The sequence below is a fragment of the Prionailurus bengalensis genome, chromosome C2 (assembly GCF_016509475.1).
Source record: "Prionailurus bengalensis isolate Pbe53 chromosome C2, Fcat_Pben_1.1_paternal_pri, whole genome shotgun sequence".
NCBI lineage: Eukaryota > Metazoa > Chordata > Mammalia > Carnivora > Felidae > Prionailurus > Prionailurus bengalensis.
The window spans coordinates 72,909,760-72,925,253 of record NC_057350.1 but is presented as its reverse complement, the minus strand read 5'-3'; the positions used below and the strand labels follow the sequence as shown (position 1 = coordinate 72,925,253).

General features: G+C 40.0%; 2 protein-coding genes and 1 pseudogene across 5 annotated transcripts in view; 2 read left to right on the top strand and 1 right to left on the bottom strand.

Annotated features, from left to right (window-relative positions):
• The window catches only part of NCBP2 (nuclear cap binding protein subunit 2), a 40,019-nt gene extending 37,808 nt beyond the window's left edge, over nucleotides 1-2,211 (top strand). The window contains exon 5 of the mRNA XM_043594496.1: nucleotides 512-2,211. Coding sequence (XP_043450431.1) covers nucleotides 512-515 — 4 coding nt within the window. The 3' untranslated portion in view covers nucleotides 516-2,211. The remainder of the gene's footprint in view (nucleotides 1-511) is intronic.
• The window catches only part of SENP5 (SUMO specific peptidase 5), a 51,672-nt gene that overhangs the window by 22,623 nt on the left and 13,555 nt on the right, over nucleotides 1-15,494 (bottom strand). For 2 of the 4 annotated variants that reach the window (XM_043594489.1, XM_043594491.1), the window contains exon 2: nucleotides 6,815-8,343. In XM_043594489.1, coding sequence (XP_043450424.1) covers nucleotides 6,815-8,312 — 1,498 coding nt within the window. In that variant the 5' untranslated portion in view covers nucleotides 8,313-8,343. Of the gene's footprint in view, nucleotides 1-6,814; nucleotides 8,344-8,486; nucleotides 8,856-15,494 lie in introns of those variants that run through there. The other 2 variants (XM_043594490.1, XM_043594492.1) reach the window with 2 other exon arrangements.
• Nucleotides 1,196-2,211, top strand: LOC122491581 (annotated as a pseudogene).

Below are 15,494 nucleotides of genomic sequence, written 5' to 3'. Positions count from 1 at the left end.
TCCCAACATTTGAGAAACTGCATTTGGAGAGCACATTTCATACAAAAATAATGCCCCTAATAATAAAAGAGTAAACTGTAGGCTCAGCAACCTTGAGACTCTTCAAATAAGAAAGCAGTCTCCTGGGGCGCCTGGGTGGAGCAGTGGGTTAAGCGTCTGACTTCAGCCAGGTCACGATCTCGCGGTCCGTGAGTTCGAGCCCCGCGTCAGGCTCTGGGCTGATGGCCTGTTTCCGATTCTGTGTCTCCCTCTCTCTCTGCCCATCCCCCGTTCATGCTCTGTCTCTCTCTGTCCCAAAAATAAATAAACGTTGAAAAAAAAAAATTTTTTTTTTAATAAAAAAAAAAAAAGAAAGCAGTCTCCTCTATCAATGGGATATTGACCCCAATTCCAAACTAGTGTCATAGGAAAGAGGTATCCCTCTTAACAGTGTTATCTATGGATGGTAGTATTGGGGGGATTTTAAGTTATTTTTGTTTCTTCTTATCTGCATTTTTGTTTTCACTTTCAGATGATAAACATGGATTTCTAATGCAGCAGAAAGGTCCTGTGTGGATGTTCAAGGAGAACCCTAGAGGACAATGTCTTATTGATACACACATCTCACTGGGACCAGAAGTAAAACTGCATTCAAATAGCATTATCATAAACCAAGCACTACTACATCTCATCCTTTTAACTACCCTGTGTTAGACAGCATCCCTACTTTACCAATGGAGGTAGGAAGCTTAGGGAGGTTAAGTAACTTTCCCAAGAACCCTTAAGTAGCATATGGCAGAGTAAGATTCTGATTATAGGTTATATGACCACAGAAAGTTAACCATTAACTATTAACCTATGCTGCCTCCAAAGCAGGAGATACCTATTATCTTTTCTCTACAAAAGCAACTTGTTCTTCACTGCATCTTTTCCTTTTAATACCCCCTGGCCAAGAATTACCCAGAAAATGGCTTCTTAAGATGAGAATTAAACCCATTATTTTTTACCCACTTGCATTCACAAACTAATGAACCAAAAAGGAAAAATGCATTTGGCATAGTACTAAAACTTCAATGTGACCAAGAAAGAAATGATAAAATGTTAGGGGAAAAAGAAAACAAAAACTAGAATTCAAATTATAGTCCATCTGCCAGCACAAAAGGTAGTAACAAAAGGTAGTAACTCTTTCTCCCTGGCTGCTAGAAGCTCAGCCATCATGAACAACACAACAACAGTAACTGTTGGGACCAGCAAGTTCATGACCAGTCCACTATTTCAGCAGAAACAAGTGGTCACTGATGTTCTTCATCTGGAAAAGGCAAAAGTACCTACGTCAGAAATTCGGGGAAAAATAGCCAAAATGTACAAGACCACATCAGATGTCATCTTTGTATTTGGATACAGAACCCATTTTGGTGGTGGCAAGGCGACTGGCTTTGGCATGATTTATGAGTCCTTGGATTATGCAAAGAAAAACTAACCCACAGTCTTGTAAGACGGCCTGTATGAAAAGAAAAAGACCTCAAGAAAACAACAAAAGAACACAAGAACAGAATGCAGAAAGTCAGGGGGACTGCAAAAGCCAATGTTGGTGCCAGCAAAAAGGAGTAAAGATTCTACAGTGACTTTATCTGTGGGATTGTGCAGATAAATACTGCAGAAATCCTTCATGAGAGGATTAATAAACTAAGAATTAAAAAAAAACCCACAAAAGGAAATAATATGAAAAACAAAACCTGAAGTGTTCAGAAGTTAAATTGCTCATCTTAAACCAAATGTGCTGGATAGTTTTTTCTAAAGGCAATTGACAGGTCACATCCCACCATGAATGTGGAATGAGGTTGTGTTGTGCATACAAGAAATGGAACCATTTGCTTCTTCAACAAAATACAATACACATGTCAGAAAGGTCCCATCAAAAATAAGGAAGGCATGGGGCATCTGGCTGGCTCAGTGGGGCATGCCACTCTTGATCTTAGGGTTGTAGGTTCGAGCCCAACATTGGATGCAGAGATTACTTAAAACAAAATCTTAATGACAAAATAAGGCATGAAATAGCTAAGACTAAACTTAAGAAATGTGCAAGCCTAAGTGAAAAGCACAAAATTCTGGTGAAAGGACATAGGTCAATAAATGGAGTAATTCTTTGTTTTTAGACAGGAAAACTCAGTATTATAATAAATGTAATTTCCCCTTAGTCTATAAATGTGATGCAATACCAATCAAAGCCATTATTTTTGTTTGTTTAATTGAAAAAACAAATCTAAAATTCATCTTGGGACCAAAACATGAGAAATTCCTAGGAATTTTTGAAAAGAAATAAAGAGGAGAGGTGAATAAGGGAGGGCAAGAGAGGAGAAGGGCCTAGTCCCATCAAATTATAAAACTGGGGCATGTGGGTGGCTCCACTGGTTAAGCGTCCCACCCTGGATTTTGGCTCAGGGCACGATCTCATGGTTTGTGAGTGTGAGCCCTGCGCCGGGCTCTGTGCTGATAGCACAGAGCCTACTTGGGATTCTCTGCCCCTCCTCTGCTCACACACACTGTCAAAATAAACTTTTTAAAAAAAATTATAAAACTACTAGAATTAAGACAGACTACTACTGGTATAGAAATTGAAAAACCAAATCCAGAAAGAGACCTAATAACAGGTAGCAACTCATAACCACAGGGAAAAGATCACTCAAATAATATTAGAACTATTAACTAAATCTTTTATTTACAGTTGGAATTCATTTTGATGTAAATCGAAGCCTAAATCAAGAGTCAGACGCTCAGTGCTCAACCGACTGAGCTACCCAGGGGCCCAGGATTTTTTTTCTTAATATTTATTTATTTTTGAGAGAGAGGGAAAGACAGAGCGCAAGTGGGGGAGGGGCAGAGAGAGAGAGGGAGACACAGAATCCAAAACAGGCTCCAGGCTCTGAGCTGTCAGCACAGAGCCCCACATGGGGCTCAAAATCACAAGCCGTGAGATCATGACCTGAGCCGAAGTCGGACACCGAACCGAGCCACCCAGGTGCCCCAGTATTTTTTTTCTAATACATGACCATAAACATTTTAAAATAAAATGGCAATCATCCTCTAATTCCTTTAGAACTTTTATGCCCTTTAATATGAACATTATTTATTCAACATGTAAGTAGCACTCTAGTTTCTCTTTTTGAAGTTATTTTATCCCACTCAATACACTATGGAATTTTTTTTTCCCTAGGCCAATTCAAAACAATCTAGTAACCCAGTAAATGGGTATGCCATAAACAATTCCCTACTTGGGACCATTTGTTAATTTTTTAGCTCTCCAATTAATGTCACAACTAAAACCCTTGATATATCCTGGTTCTGTTGTTTCCTCACAACACACTCACTAAAAGTTAAATCTCTGGGTCAAAGGACATGCATATCTAAAAGTTCTACATTTTCATTAATGACTTCTTATATACACACGCAGCTTTAGTGTTTATGGAGTCAAACTGGTATATTGCGTCTGAGTTTCCTATCAGGCTTTAAAATGTATTACTGGGACGCCTGGGTAGCTCAGTTGATTGAATGTCTACTCTTGACTTTGGCTCAGGTCATGATCTCATGGTGAGACTGGGATCTATGCTGGGCATTAAGCCTGCTTGGGATTCTCTCTCTCCCTCTGTCCCATCTCTGCACATACACTGTCTCAAAAAATAACAGAAAATTATTAAATGTATTATTAATGTGAAATTATAAAACAGTGTTATAAAATGTGTTCTCTTTAATAGCTTTACTGACCCGTGATTCACATACCACAAAAAATTACTCTTCTAAAGTGTAAAATTCATTTTTTTTTTTTTTTTGGGAAATTCAGAGTTGTCCAACCATTACTATCACCTAATTTACTAACATTCATATTACTCCACAAGAAACTTTGTACCAGTTAGGAGTCACTCCTCATTGCTTCCTCTCTACAGCCCCTCGCAACTATTAACCTACTTTCTATCTCTGTATTTGCCTACCATGGACATTTCAAATCAATAGAATCACATAGTATGTGGCCTTTTGAGCCTGGCTCTTTTTACTTAGCATGTTTTCGAGGTTCATCCACACTGAAACATACAGCAGTACTTCATTCCTTTTTATGCCAGAATATCCCATTGTATAAAATACCAAATTTTACTTACTTGTTCATCAGTTGATGGACATTTGGATTGTTTCTACTTTTTGGCTATGATGAATAATGATGCTATGAACATCTGTGTACAGGTTTGTGTGTGTTTGTTTCTAACTGGTTAAATTTTTAATCTACCTAGAATATACTGACATAGGAATCTATTTTTTTTCCTTCCAAAACCAGTTTTATGCAATATTTACAACTATAAAACGGTAAGTAAACTGTAGTAAGTACAACTGGCTCTTGATAAGTGTATCAATCTACTGCAGTGAACATGTGTAGTTCTATTAGAGAAAAGCCAGCATTCACCATGCCGTGGAACTTAGTATTAACTAATGCTACAGAAGTCAGTTAAAGGAGCATTCACTATACTGATTGTCCCGTATGGATTCTTATTCTAATTGCTCTATTAATCCTGATTATTCACGTTTAGTTCCTTTATTTGTTGAATTTGTCCTTTTCATTGTGCTGGCTTTCCTCATATTTGGTGATAGATTGTGGGCTTATCTCTACTCGGGTAATTTTTTTTTTGCTGGTGCAGGGAGGGCTGTGATGGGCAGTAGCTGTTGCTCTGCCTTCAACCCTTTTCAGTCAGCATGGAGATGCTAAGTAAAACCCCAAAAATGGTTCTTCTGGTTCTTCTTTCCTCAGTCTATTAAAATAATGAATTACTTTCCAGATCACCACGTGTGCATTCTGTAAAAATGCCTACTTCCTCATGTCACACTACAGTCTTACTGTATGCCATTAGTCAATTGATCAATTGCTTTTGGAAGTGCTACATCTCTTTAAGTTAATTGGTATCTATGCGTAAATGCTTACTTTTTCAGGTTTATGTATTATATGGTTTTGCTAACTTTATAGTAGAGAATTTGCCTTTCCCTATTCTAAGACAGTATAAACAACAGAAACTGTTTTGTTTTTAAAGATTTGCTAGGACTCTGTACTACTCTGTGTCTTTTTGTGGAGAAAAACTTTCTATACACACTTAATGGTTAAAAAAACAAAGTGCTCAGAATTGTTTAAACCACCAAGAAGTAATTCTCCTAATTCCCCAGAAAAGCCCTTTATAACAATTTGATATCTATTTCCAGATGTGGCCGATACAAATGTGTGTGCACACTTCTATACATATGCTCCATTTGTGTGTATATCTCTTAACAAAGTGGCATCATTCTGTTTTGCAACTTGCTTTTTTCACTTTATGTAGACAGCTTTCAGTTCAAAATATAGACTGAACTTTTTAACAGCTTCATAATGTACTATTGCCCAGATGTGCTGTAATTTATACTTCCATAGAAACTTTTTTTTGGTTGTCTCCAGTTTTGTTTTGTTTTTATTAAAAAAATTTTTTTTTTTATGTTTATTCATTTTTGAAAGACAGAGACAGAGAGCAAGTAGGGGTGGGCGGAGAGAGAGGGGGACACAGAATCCAAAGCATACTCCAGGCTCTGAGTTGTCAGCACAGAGCCCAACGCGGGGCTCGAACTCACGAACCACGAGATCATGACCTAAGCCGAAGTCAGACGCTCAACTGACTGAGCCACCCAGGTGCTCCAGTTGTCTCCAGTTTTTTTACTACCAGGACAATACTATAAGTAATGTCCCTATGCAAATAAATATATTCCTATTTTGGATAAACTGCAAGAAGGGGAATGGGTCAAAGACTAATATTGCCATATTGTCTTCCAAAAATGTTTACACCAGCTTACTCATGGGGTAGATTTTGACAAGAAGACTTTTTAAAGTATGACGTAAAAACGAAGCCATTAAAGATAGATAAGTTTCACAGTGAAGAATTGATAATTTCCTTTAAGCGAAATTACCACACTCAAAGTCAGGGTACTTTTACCTTTGGGGAAGGAAAAACTTAAACTCTTAGGACATTTGTAATTAAAATTTAACAAGGTAGGAATCACTGTTTCTTGCTCACTGCCACAGTCTCAGAACTAGCACAGTGCCTGGCATATAGGAACTTCTAGGCAAAGGAAAATTATATACAAACCAAAGATGGCCAAGAAACACAGAAAAAGATGTTCAAACTTTAAACTCAAAAACACAAATCAAAACAACTCTCAGGTGATCTAGAAGAGAAGATTAGTAAATTTTAACAAGTGTAAACTGGTTCAACTTTTTGGAGGGTAATTTCACAATTCTCTTAAAATTTTAAGTGTATTTGTTCATCATCAATTCCACTACTACAAATTTAACTTAGAGAAAAACTGTTAAAGTATATAGAAGTAGTTTCATTGCACTATCATTTATAGAAGAAAACAACTGGAAGCAACACAAATACCATCAACCAAAACTTAAAGTATTGAACATCTCCATAATACAGCAATATAGAAGACTCCAAAGAAGAATGTCTAAATGCTTAAAAGGAAATCCATGCGTGGAAGGAAAAAACAGGAATCTCCCCGAAAAGATAATGGGGGGCACTTGGGTGGCTCAGTCGGTTAGGCATCCAACTCTTGGTTTTGGCTCAGGTCACGATCTCATGGTTTGTGAGTTTGAGCTCCACATCGGGCTCCGTGGGAACAGTACGGAGCCTGATTGGGATTCTCTCTCTGCCCCTCCCCCAACTCATTCTGTCTCTCAAAAATAAACAAACTTAAAAAAAAAACAAAGAAAGAAAAGATAATGGACAGCAAGTGTGGGCCGCAGGTTGAGGGAGAATAAAGGAAGAGTGCGTACCAGAAAGGCAGATTGACAGCTGTTCGTCATCCACGGGAGATGCTTTCTGACTGTTCCTCCCATCTCCTGCTTGATTTTCGAGTTTGAGTCCACTGCATGTCAGAGGAGCCTCCAGTGGACTTTTACAGTAAGGGTGGTCCAGCAACTTAGAACTAAGAATGTTCTGCTTGAGAGATCCATCCTCATCCATCTGGCATGAGCTCTCAGTCTTTTCGGACACAGGCCCATCTACATCACTCACAGACTGATCTGCCCCAGACACGGGCAGTTTTACTCTGTCATCACTGACAGTACTTGTCCGATTTTCCTGACCCAGAGTCATAACTTCTCTTTCGTTTTCTGAGATAAACATGTTACTAGAATCATGTTCTGATAAGGGGATATCATGAATCAGCTCTGTACACTCCCACTTAGGAGAACAGGGTGACTGGTCCCAGGTGTATGTGACACTACCATTCTGTTGGTCAGGGAATGCTTCATCTAAACTAAGCTCCTTGCCCAAGAAAGGGCTTCCTTTAGTGTGGCCATCAGGCACATGAGAGTTCTTTCCCTTCATCACAGCATTGCTGTCCATATCTGGGAAGTACGGTTGATGCCGACAAGAAGGGTCTTTAGGTTCTGGGGAAGGGAATGGGCTGCAACTGCCACCCTCACTGTTTTCCCTAAGGGTCTCTTGATGGTCCCCAGTGACCTGCACCCAGCTTCGCTGGGCTTTTTTTAGCTTGCAAACTTTGCTTTTTGTTCTGAAGTGCTGGGATCTGAGAATCCTGTACCGAAATCTAATCATGGATAATTTCTCATACATCATAAGAGGAGATACTTTTATTCTTCTATGTTGGTTAAGTTGAAACTTTTTTGGAATCAGGGGTCCCCCATTTCTGTGGTGCTCCAGCCCTTGGTAACAGCCATAACAAAAGCGCTTTCTCTTATGGTTGCTCAAGGTGACCACAATTGTGCCACTCTCACCTGGACTTTGGCTCTCCCCATTGAACTTCATGGGAAAGTCAGAAGCTTGTGGCTCCGTCCTAGGTCTGTGACCACTGACCTGACCTAAAACACTATTTGCTGGTAAGTCAGCAACTGCCTTCAAGAGACTTTTATCTCCACAGTATTCATGGTCAGAGTTCTTTGTTGATGATAGCAGCCTCTCTGCTTGGAGTTTCAGGAGGGTCCTTGAGGAGGAAATGAAGTGTTTAGAGTCTTTTCTTTTCACTTTAGAGGGCAAAGTACTAACATTCTGAGAAGCCACACCGGACTTTGCCTTAGCAAAAAAAGGTGCATCCTGGATCCATGTCTTCTGGATTTGAAGGGCCTTCTTTCTGCACTGGAAATGCCTCAGCTGCCTGCTCCAAATAATTGGCCTTCCCAATTTGGCTTTCAGAATGCACAAGTGTTGGTGAAAGCAGAACTTCTTAAAGCCTCCAAATCCAGTATTCCATTTCTCAGAAAAGGCTAAATGGATTCCTTTCCTCCATAAAATTTTCTTCTGTTTTTTCATTTTTCTGATGCATAATGAGATCTTGATGCAGCTGTGAAGACAAAGAAGAGTTACACATTTACCCTAAAAATGTCATTAAGATATAATCACAGCATTAGAAGTTAGAAAACTCTTAGGGGCAAAAAAAAGCCTATGAAGTGCAATTTAGACTATCAGACATAACGAAATCCTTACCTGATTAAGGTTTTCCCCACAGTGAAAACTGGAAGACATGAATACTCTCACATGACCCCATTTGGTATAGCTGACTCTGACAGAAATGTCAAGATCATTTCCCAAAATGCAGTCAATTTCTGATGGAGTAAACAGGGTAGGGAGTCAGAAGAAAATCGGTCAGTGTTGACACTGCTTCTTGTTAGCTAAGTGACTTTAAGTCAGTCACCCAAATTCTGTGTTCTCATTTGTAAAATGAAGGATGGGGAAGGAGGGGGGACCACATACCATTTAAAACTGATTCCATATAAAAAGAGTGTGTTCTAGGGGTGCCTGAGTGGCTCAGTCGGTTAAGGGTCCGACTTCAGCTCAGGTCATGATCTCACAAGGTCAGGAGTTCGAGCCCCGCATCAAGCTCTGGGCTGACAGCTCAGAGCCTGGAACCCACTTCGGATTCTGTGTCTCCCTCTGTCTGCCCCTCCACTGTTTGCACTCTGTCTCTTGCATTGTCTCAAAAGTAAATAAACATTAAAAGATTTTTTTTTAAAAGAGTGTGTTCTATACATCAAATTTTAGAAAGGAAGGGCGATACTTTTGCTGGGTATAGACATCCAGAGGCAGACAATGCAAGCAACATCAGTACCTCAAGAGGGAAACCAGCTTCCTCTTAGTCAAAAACTTTGAGTGACTATGCAGGGATATGAGCCCATCAGGTGCTCTCACACAGTTAGGGTTCTGATTCTCAAGTGAATCTAAGTAAAAAAGCACACGCACACATACGCATATATGAAGTTCAGGGACACACTTATTAGGAATGATAGATGAAAATGATAGTCAAAAACCAAACAGGATCCCTCCTCAGATTTAATAAGATCTAGCACTACTGAAGGCTCTTCAGTGCAGAATGAAAGGTGTCGGCTGTTGTGGGTGGTGGGGCAGAAGAAATAATAGACTATGAATCAAAAAACTAATAATCTAATTTCAGCTTGCTATTAGCTTATTAAGAAAAGTTGTATTACTTTTTTGTGCATCAGTTTTCTCTGGGAAAAAAAAAAAAAGGACTGAGCACATGTTTACCTCAGTTCCCTCTCCAAATCCCATTAAGATGACAGAAATGGGTTTTAAGAAGGGAAAACTGTCACGGACAAAGAAAATTAAAAAGCAGACAAGAAAGGGCGCCTGGGTGGCTCAGTCGGTTGAGTGTCCAGCTTCGGCTCAGGTCATGATCTCACGGTTGGTGAGTTTGAGCCCCGCGTCGGGCTCTGTGCAGACAGCTCAGAGCCTGGAGCCTGCTTCAGATCCTGTGTCTCCCTCTCTCTCTGCCCCTTCCCCACTCATGCTCTGTCTCTCTCAGTCTCTCAAAAATGAATAAACATTAAAAAAAACTTTAAAAAAAATTTTTTAAAAAAGCAGACAAGAATACAATTTTGTTTTTTTTTTTTCAACGTTTATTTATTTTTGGGACAGAGAGAGACAGAGCATGAACGGGGGAGGGGCAGAGAGAGAGGAAGACACAGAATCGGAAACAGGCTCCAGGCTCTGAGCCATCAGCCCAGAGCCTGACGCGGGGCTCGAACTCACGGACTGTGAGATCGTGACCTGGCTGAAGTCAGACGCTTAACCGACTGCGCCACCCAAGCGCCCCACAAGAATACAATTTTGAAAGAAGAAAGCACATAACTGAGTGATGAGCAGGCCAAAAGAATGAAAATCTAAGCCAGCAGCAGGGGAAGACCAGAAGCAAGTTACAGGACCTCAGAAAGGCTCAGGAATAGAAGCAACAATACCTATGAAGGTCAAGAGAAGGGAGTTCAAGGGGTACCTGGCTAGCTCAGCTGGTAGAGCCTGCAACTCTTGATCTCAGGGTTGAGTTCAAGCTCACGTTTGGTGTACAGATTACTTAAAAATAAAATCTTTAAGGGGCACTGGGTGGCTCAGTCAGTTAAGCATCCGACTTCAGCTCAGTCACGATCTCACTAGTTGTGAGTTCAAGCCCCATATGAGGCTCTGTACTGACAGCTCAGAGCCTGGAGCCTGCTTCGGATTCTTGTCTCCCTCCCTCTGTGCCCCTCCCACACTCATGGGGTGTCTCTCTCTCTCTCTCTCTCTCTCTCCCTCCCTCCCTCCCTCCCTCTCCCTCTCTCAAATAAATATTAAAATTTTTTTAAAAATAATAAAAATTTTTGTAAAACAAAGAAGGGAGCTCAAAAAGGAGGGACCCATTTAAAGTCTGAATAAGAAGCAGTTAGACCCCCAAGATGCGCATTCTCCTACCCTGGCAGATAACCAAAGTTTTACTTTCTGGGGAGGACGAACCAAGCTAGTCAGGCACATCATGCACAACTGAAGGCAGGGGTTCAACAGGATATAGAATTTTACACAGTGAATTCCCTCCCCAACCCATTTCCCCATTTAGATCCCAGAAAAAGGTTTATAGCTTAAGGAAGAGATCAGCCCTGGGAGCAGATACTGATTTTTGGGGATGCCTCAACTAAACAGGCCCGAACAATTACCCTACACTATACCCCAGAGTTTAAGCAGTGAGACCCCAAATCCCTCCCCAACTCCACCCAGGAGGTAACTGCCCCTCCACTACCCAACTTTGGAAGTTTATTCTCCAGAAAGGGTAAAAGTGAATGAAGCTCTGCAGCCAGGACGATCCCAGACACAATATGAAGATGGATTTATACACTAAATATATGCATCCCAACACTTTCCCACTCATTTCCCAGAACCTTGGCAGTTTGCTTTACCATCCAAGCAGGAAATTAGAAGATTCTTCTCTGGGGAATCTAAATAGTCCACAAGAAAATACATACAGATATCCCCCCAAAATGGCCCAGGGTGGCCCACAGTACATCTCAAAGTTGCCAAGTCTCACCGCATGTTCTAAATTACCAAGCAACCTCTTAGTGGTTATTCTTTAAAATGACAGGAAAATCCAAGATTCACCAGATTTCTAGGGTTGACAAGTGGACCAAAATAAACATTTAAAAAAGCAAAAACTTACATAGAGAAGTCACTTCAAAAAACTAACGGAGGGGACACCCGGATGGCTTAGTCAGTCGAGCGTCCAACTTTTGGCTCAGATCATGATCTCACAGTTCGTGAGTTCGAGCCCCACATCGGGCTTGCTACTCTCAGTGCAGAGCCCACTTTAGATCCTCTGTTCCCTCTCTCTGCCCCTCCCCCACTTGCACTCTCTCAAAAATAAATAAAACATTAAAAAATTAAAAATAAAATAAAAATAAAAAACTAAGAGGAGGAGGAAAGAGGAGTTCTTTTTTTAAATTTTTTTTTTTTCAACGTTTATTTATTTTTGGGACAGAGAGAGACAGAGCATGAACGGGGGATGGGCAGAGAGAGAGGGAGACACAGAATCGGAAACAGGCTCCAGGCTCTGAGCCATCAGCCCAGAGCCTGACGCGGGGCTCGAACTCACGGACCGCGAGATCGTGACCTGGCTGAAGTCGGACGCCTAACCGACTGCGCCACCCAGGCGCCCCAAGGAGTTCTTGTTTAATGGGTACACGTTTCCACTTAAGAAGATGAAAAAGGTTCTGAAGATGGATTGTGGCCATGGTTGCACAGCAGTGTAAATGTATTTAATGCCACTGAACTGTATACCTAAAAATGTTTAAAACGGTAAAAGTTGGGACACCTGAGTGGCTCAGTGGGCTAAGTGTCTGACTTCAGCTCAGGTCATGATCTCGTGGTCCATGGGTTCGAACCCCACACTGGGCTCTGTGCTGACAGCTCAGGGCCTAGAGTCTGCTTCAGACTCTGTCTCCCTCTCTCTCTGCCCCTGCCCACCTTGCACACATGCTCGCTCGCTCTCTCTCACACACACACAAAAATAAACATTAAAAAATATTTTTTTAATAAAATGAAATAAAATGGTAAAAATTATGCTATGTATATTTACCACACTAAAAAACAAGAGGGAAGGAAAAAAATCTAACAGTATCTTCAAAGTAAAAAAAAAAAAAAAAAGTTATATCCACTGGGGGGAATATAATAGCATGTTTTATGTTGTTTTCTTTAAGTTTGTTTATTTTTGAGAGAGAGAAAAAGCAAGCATGAGCCAGAGAGGGACAGAGAACGGAAGAGAGAGAATCCCAAGGAGGCTCCACACTCCACGCAGAGCCCAACTTGGGACCTGATCCCACAACCATGAGATCATGACTGGAGCTGAAATCAAGAGTCAGATGCTCAACGAACTGAACCACACAGGTGCCGTTTTGTTTTTGTTTTTCTAAAGCAACAATCAAAAATAATAAAGGGACCTTGGAAATTTAAAAGAACTGAAAAACTCAGTAAAAAGTAAAGAGCTAATATCCCTAATATAAAGAACTTTCTTAAATTGAGGGATAAAGAAAAAAAAAAAAAAGCCTGATGGAAATATGGGAAAAAGACATAAGGAGACATTTCACAAATATTTTTAAATAGCTCTTAAACATAAGAAAAGATGTTCAACTTAAAAAAAAAATGGGCAAAGAGGGTTGGGGAGTTGTGCAAAATGAGTGAAAGGAGTCAAAACGTAAAAACTTCCAGTTATAAAGTAAGTTATGGAGATGTAATGTATAGCATGGTGATTATAGTTAATAATGCTGTACTGTGTATTTGAAAGTTGCTAAGAGAGTAAATCCTAAAAGTTCTCATCACAGGAAAAAAAAACTTTGTTACTAAGTATAGTAGTAGATGTTAACTGGACTCACTATAGTCATCATTTTGCAATGTATACAAATAGCAAATCATGATGTAGAACTGAAAATGATATAATGCTATATGTTAATTATACCTCAATAAAAACGTGGGCAAAAACTGTGACAACACATTCTGTTGGTGGGAGAAAAGAAACTTTCATACTTTGCTAATAGGAATACAAACCGATAAAATCCTTTTGGAGGAGAATTTGATAATATCTAACAAACCCTGGTATTTACCTTTTAATCTAGCAGCCCCACTTTTAGGAATTTATCCTTAAGATACACCTCCAATAATAATGAAAATACAAAATCAAGGTTAGTCATTACAACATTGTAATTGCAAAATACTGGAAACCTAACAGGAAGGTAGTTGAATAAAGTATGGTTCTTCCACACACTGAGTGAAGCTATAGAAGAATAAAAATGAACTCCATGAGCTAACATGGAATGATTTCCAGGGTAAGTGAAAAAAGCGAAGTTCAAATGAGTATTAATACTATGCCACCAAGACATGACCGTGGCACATAGACACCACAATTGCAAGTTTGGGGAGTTCCCAAAACCAGCCTCAGGTTTGGCAATTTGCCAAAAGGACTCACAGAGCTTACTGAAAACTATTATATTCATAGTTATGGTTTATTAAAGCTGAAGAATATGGATTAAATCAGCCAAGTGGAGGAGCACATAAGGTGTTCTAGCACCATGAACACAGGAGAACTTTACTGTCCTGACATCAGTGTATGACAATATTGTCATCCAGGAAAGCTTACCTGAGCCTTGATATCCAGAGCTTTTATTGGGGTTTTTAGGCATAACTGTTTGCCCACAAGACTGAGCTCAGTCTTTCAGCCCTTCTGGAGATCCACTGATACCAAAGTCATTACCCTAAACTACACTGTCGGTCCTTCTGGCATGGCCAATCCCCATCCTAATTCATGCTGTTAGACTGTTGGTGATCCAAAGCTCCCAGGCAAATACAGACATTCCAACAAGGCATGACATTCCAAGGGCTTAGAGATTACCTCCCAGAAGTCAAGGATAAAGGCTTGCTTTTGGGGCAAGGTTAAATTCTTTACCATGTAGCTGCTTCTCATGGAAGAAAAATTACAAAAATATACACATATCTGCCCTTTCGTCCCCCAAGACAAAATAAAATAAAAATACAAACATGGGAGGGTAAACCAGAAACTAATGAGAACAATAACATACAGGAAATTATAGGTATGTATAGGATGAAAGAATGAGAAGGAAATGGCACAGGGATGAGAGAGAGAGTGGTACTTCTCTAAGCTTGCCTTTTTATAAAGTTCTGACTTTTAAAACCATGTTAATGCTTCATATACTAAAAAATATATACAAATAGGGGTGCCTGGGTGGCTCAGTAAGTTAAGTGTCTGACTTCAGCTCAGGTCATGATCTCATGGTTCATGAGTTCAAGCCTCGCATCCAGCTCTCTGCTGTCAGTGTGGAGCCTGCCTCAGAATCTTTGTCCCCCACTTCCCTGCTCACGCTGTCTCAAAAATAAATAACTTAGGGGCGCCTGGGTGGCGCAGTCGGTTAGGCGTCCGACTTCAGCCAGGTCACGATCTCGCGGTCCGGGAGTTCGAGCCCCGCGTCAGGCTCTGGGCTGATGGCTTGGAGCCTGGAGCCTGTTTCCGATTCTGTGTCTCCCTCTCTCTCTGCCCCTCCCCCGTTCATGCTCTGTCTCTCTCTGTCCCAAAAATAAATAAAAAACGTTGAAAAAAAAATTTTTTTAAATAAATAAATAAATAAATAACTTAAAAAATACATATACACACACACACACACACACACACACACACACACACACAAAATTAAAATCAACCAGAATGCAGGAGGACTCCAAAATGAAATACAAATAGCAAATGAATGACAAATAAATAACTATACTGAAAAAGTATGAAAAAATTAGCCAAAGTAATTTTCAAAAACATTTGGACTGTACAGGACTAGAAACAAAAGGACTGTATACAAATACTGTACTTTAGCAAATTAGTCTTCACAGATGAATGAGTTAATTTTGAAACTACTTTGTAAATATTCTAATTTTTTTAGTTAAGTAGGCTCCACGCCCAACATGGGGCAAGGGTCATATGCTCTATCAACTGAACCATCCAGATGCCGCAACTTGTAAATACTAAAACTGAGTACATAGGAAAATAAATTGTAGATAAACAGAGCTAGGTTTTTCACCATTGATGAAAGGAGTAGCAGATAATGAACAGACTGAGACAGGTTTGAATCTATAATGACAGAATGAAATCAGAAGTATCCATATGAGTTCATGATTTTATATATA